We start from the raw sequence: 2,618 nt of genomic DNA on the forward strand, positions 1-2,618 counted from the left end.
GGGGTGCATGGTGGGGGAGGTGAGAAGGGAGTGGGGAGCCCGAAGCCCAAGCCTGCCTGGCCTTTCCCATGGGCGAGCATCTGAGAAGCGCCCGCCTCAGCCAAGACCCTCTCTGTGCCCAGCCAGTGGCCCCGCTGCCTCGAATGCGGGCCCTTTTCCTTATGGGGAAGGAGAGAGCCTCATGTCGTCTCTGTGAGTGTGGGGTCCGCGTTGAGGTCTCGCCACGGCCAAGGCCACGGCCACGTTCCCAACAGTCAAACACGTGTCCTCCCACTTCCAGGTCCTTCGTTCGGCGCAGATGGTTTCCTAAAAGCTCCCGCCCGGACCCGGAGGAGCTGGCGGAGGACCCTCTCCCGGGGAAGATGAGAGACTCGGTGGTGAGCCACCGGGGGACAGTCCGGGCACCGCATGGCACGCGGGGAGCCGCACACGCAGGATCGCGCTGGCATGGCCACGCCAGGGCCCGTGACAGCCGCGGCCCCAGGTCTCCCCCTCCCCCGGGGGGTCCTCCGAGTCGGGACTGGTGGCCGCGCTCTCTGCTTTGTTGTGGCACAAGTCACACGTGGAGCAGTGAGCTGCGGCCAGCGGCGCCCGATGGCCTCTCGTGCGTGTGGCTGGAGGTGCCGGGAGGGGCCTGCCTGCATGGGTCTCGCACACTTTGAAAGGCTCAGCATGAGGTAGAGCCGTCCTGGTAGGGGATTTCATGTGATGTGTGTGCCCTTCTCTGCGAGGCTTCCGGCCCAATTATAATATTTTAATGAGACCGTCGGATTCAGCTTTCACGGTTTGATGCATAATATTCTTGTGCTGTAATGTGAGCATAAGATTCCCTCCTTGTGTCTGGATTTGTTTCTCTGTGTCTTTCTCTGGCCGTCTTATTCTCTCTCTTTTTTCTCTTTGTCTCTCTCTTCTTCTCTTTCTCTCTCTGCCTTTCTCTCTCTCTAGTCTCTCTGTATCTCTCTTTCTTTCCCTATCTCTCTCCCCCTCCCTTCCTGTCTCTAAGATCAATAATAATAATAAAAAAGATGCCCTAACCTGTTTGGCTCAGTGGATAGAGCGTCGGCCTGCGGACTGAAGGGTCCCGGGTTCGATTCCGGTCAAGGGCATGTACCTTGGTTGCGGGCACATCCCCAGGAGGGGGTGTGCAGGAGGCAGCTGATCGATGTTTCTCTCTCATCGATGTTTCTAACTCTCTATCTCTCTCCCTTCCTCTCTGTAAAAATCAATAAAATATATTTTTTTTAAAAAAAGAATAGCAGCTAAAAGCTTTAAAAATCTGAAAAAGAAGTATAAGAAAGAGGAACTTAGCTCTTTGAGATTTAATAGTATATTATAAAGACTTCCCCGCTGGGAAGCTTGTCCAGGGTCCCTGCGCTGGGGCCTGATTTGCTTGGTGGCAGGGTTGCCGAGGGAAACACAGAGACATAACCCTGACGGCCGCTTTCTCGCCCCAGAAGGACGTCCTGAAGTCGGACCTGCTCCTGTGCTCCGTGGCCGCGGTTCTGTCCTTCGCTGTGAGCGCCAGCACCGTGTTCCTGTCCCTGCGCGTACGTGTCCACGCGCTGGTCCCCTTCCCGCGGGCTGGAGGGGACGGGGAACCAGAGGAAGGAAGCAGGACCGGCTGGGAGGCCTGGGGGGTGGCCCTGGGCGGTGGGGACTGGATCCCGGCTGAGGCTTGGCCCACAATTGCAGGCAGGTTTGGCTCTTTTTTTTGGGGGGTGGTAATCCTCACCCAAGTTTTTCCATTGATTTTTAGAGAGAGAGGAAGGGAGGGGAAAGAGAGAGAGAAACATCGATGTGAGCGAGTCACATCAGTTGGTTGCCTCCTGCATGCCCCCAACCAGGACTGGGGGTCAAACCTGCAACCCTTGGGTCCGGGAGCCGTCTCTCTAACCACTGAGCACTCCGGCCAGGGCATGGGTTCGGCTCTTTGTTGACCCTTTCTCTCCCCCAGCGGGCGTTGTGTTGCTGCCTGCCTGTGGGCCCCACCACCGTGAGGTGGGTCAGTAGTAGTAGCACAGGCTGAGTGAGGCCCCAGCGAGTGGCACGCAGGTCACAGCGCCAGCGCCAGAGAGATTCAGTAGAGAAACAGAAGCAGAGAAATCTCAGTGGGATTGGCGGCTTGAGCTTCTGACGGGCAGCTGCTGTCTCTATAAAAATGTTACATATTTATGAATTCCTTCAATGAGGCAGAATCCATTAGCTAGTTTTGTTATTCTTTTTTAAAATATATCTTTATTGATTTCAGGGAGGAAGAGAGAGAGAGAGAGACATTGATGAGAGAGAAGCCTTGATTGGCTGCCTCCTGCACACCCCCTACTGGGGATCGAGCCTACAACCCGGGCATGTGCCCTGACCAGGAATCGAACCATGACCTCCTGGTTCATAGGTTGATGCTCAACCACTGAGCCACGCCGGCTGGGCAGTTTTGTTATTCTTCAATCTCCTTTTTTTTAAAGTATTCCGTGGCCAGAACTCCCTGGGCCTCACGACTTCCACGGGCCGGTTCTCCGCCCACCTTCTTGGTTCTGGGTGGTTCTCAGCCCAGAGCTGGGGCTCATGATGAAGGAGGCACCGTTCTGAGGCCCGAAGGGCGAGGCCTGAGCTTGCATCTGTGC

General features: G+C 56.1%; 1 protein-coding gene across 1 annotated transcript in view; it reads left to right on the forward strand.

Annotated features, from left to right (window-relative positions):
• PCNX2 (pecanex homolog 2) overlaps positions 1 to 2,618 on the forward strand; it is a 55,229-nt gene that overhangs the window by 24,623 nt on the left and 27,988 nt on the right. Inside the window, exons 17-18 of the mRNA XM_023745755.1 lie at positions 281 to 377; positions 1,455 to 1,551. Of these exons, the coding sequence (XP_023601523.1) occupies positions 281 to 377; positions 1,455 to 1,551 (194 nt within the window). The remainder of the gene's footprint in view (positions 1 to 280; positions 378 to 1,454; positions 1,552 to 2,618) is intronic.

This window comes from Myotis lucifugus, unplaced genomic scaffold (genome assembly GCF_000147115.1).
Source record: "Myotis lucifugus unplaced genomic scaffold, Myoluc2.0 scaffold_578, whole genome shotgun sequence".
In the NCBI taxonomy this organism is placed as follows: domain Eukaryota; kingdom Metazoa; phylum Chordata; class Mammalia; order Chiroptera; family Vespertilionidae; genus Myotis; species Myotis lucifugus.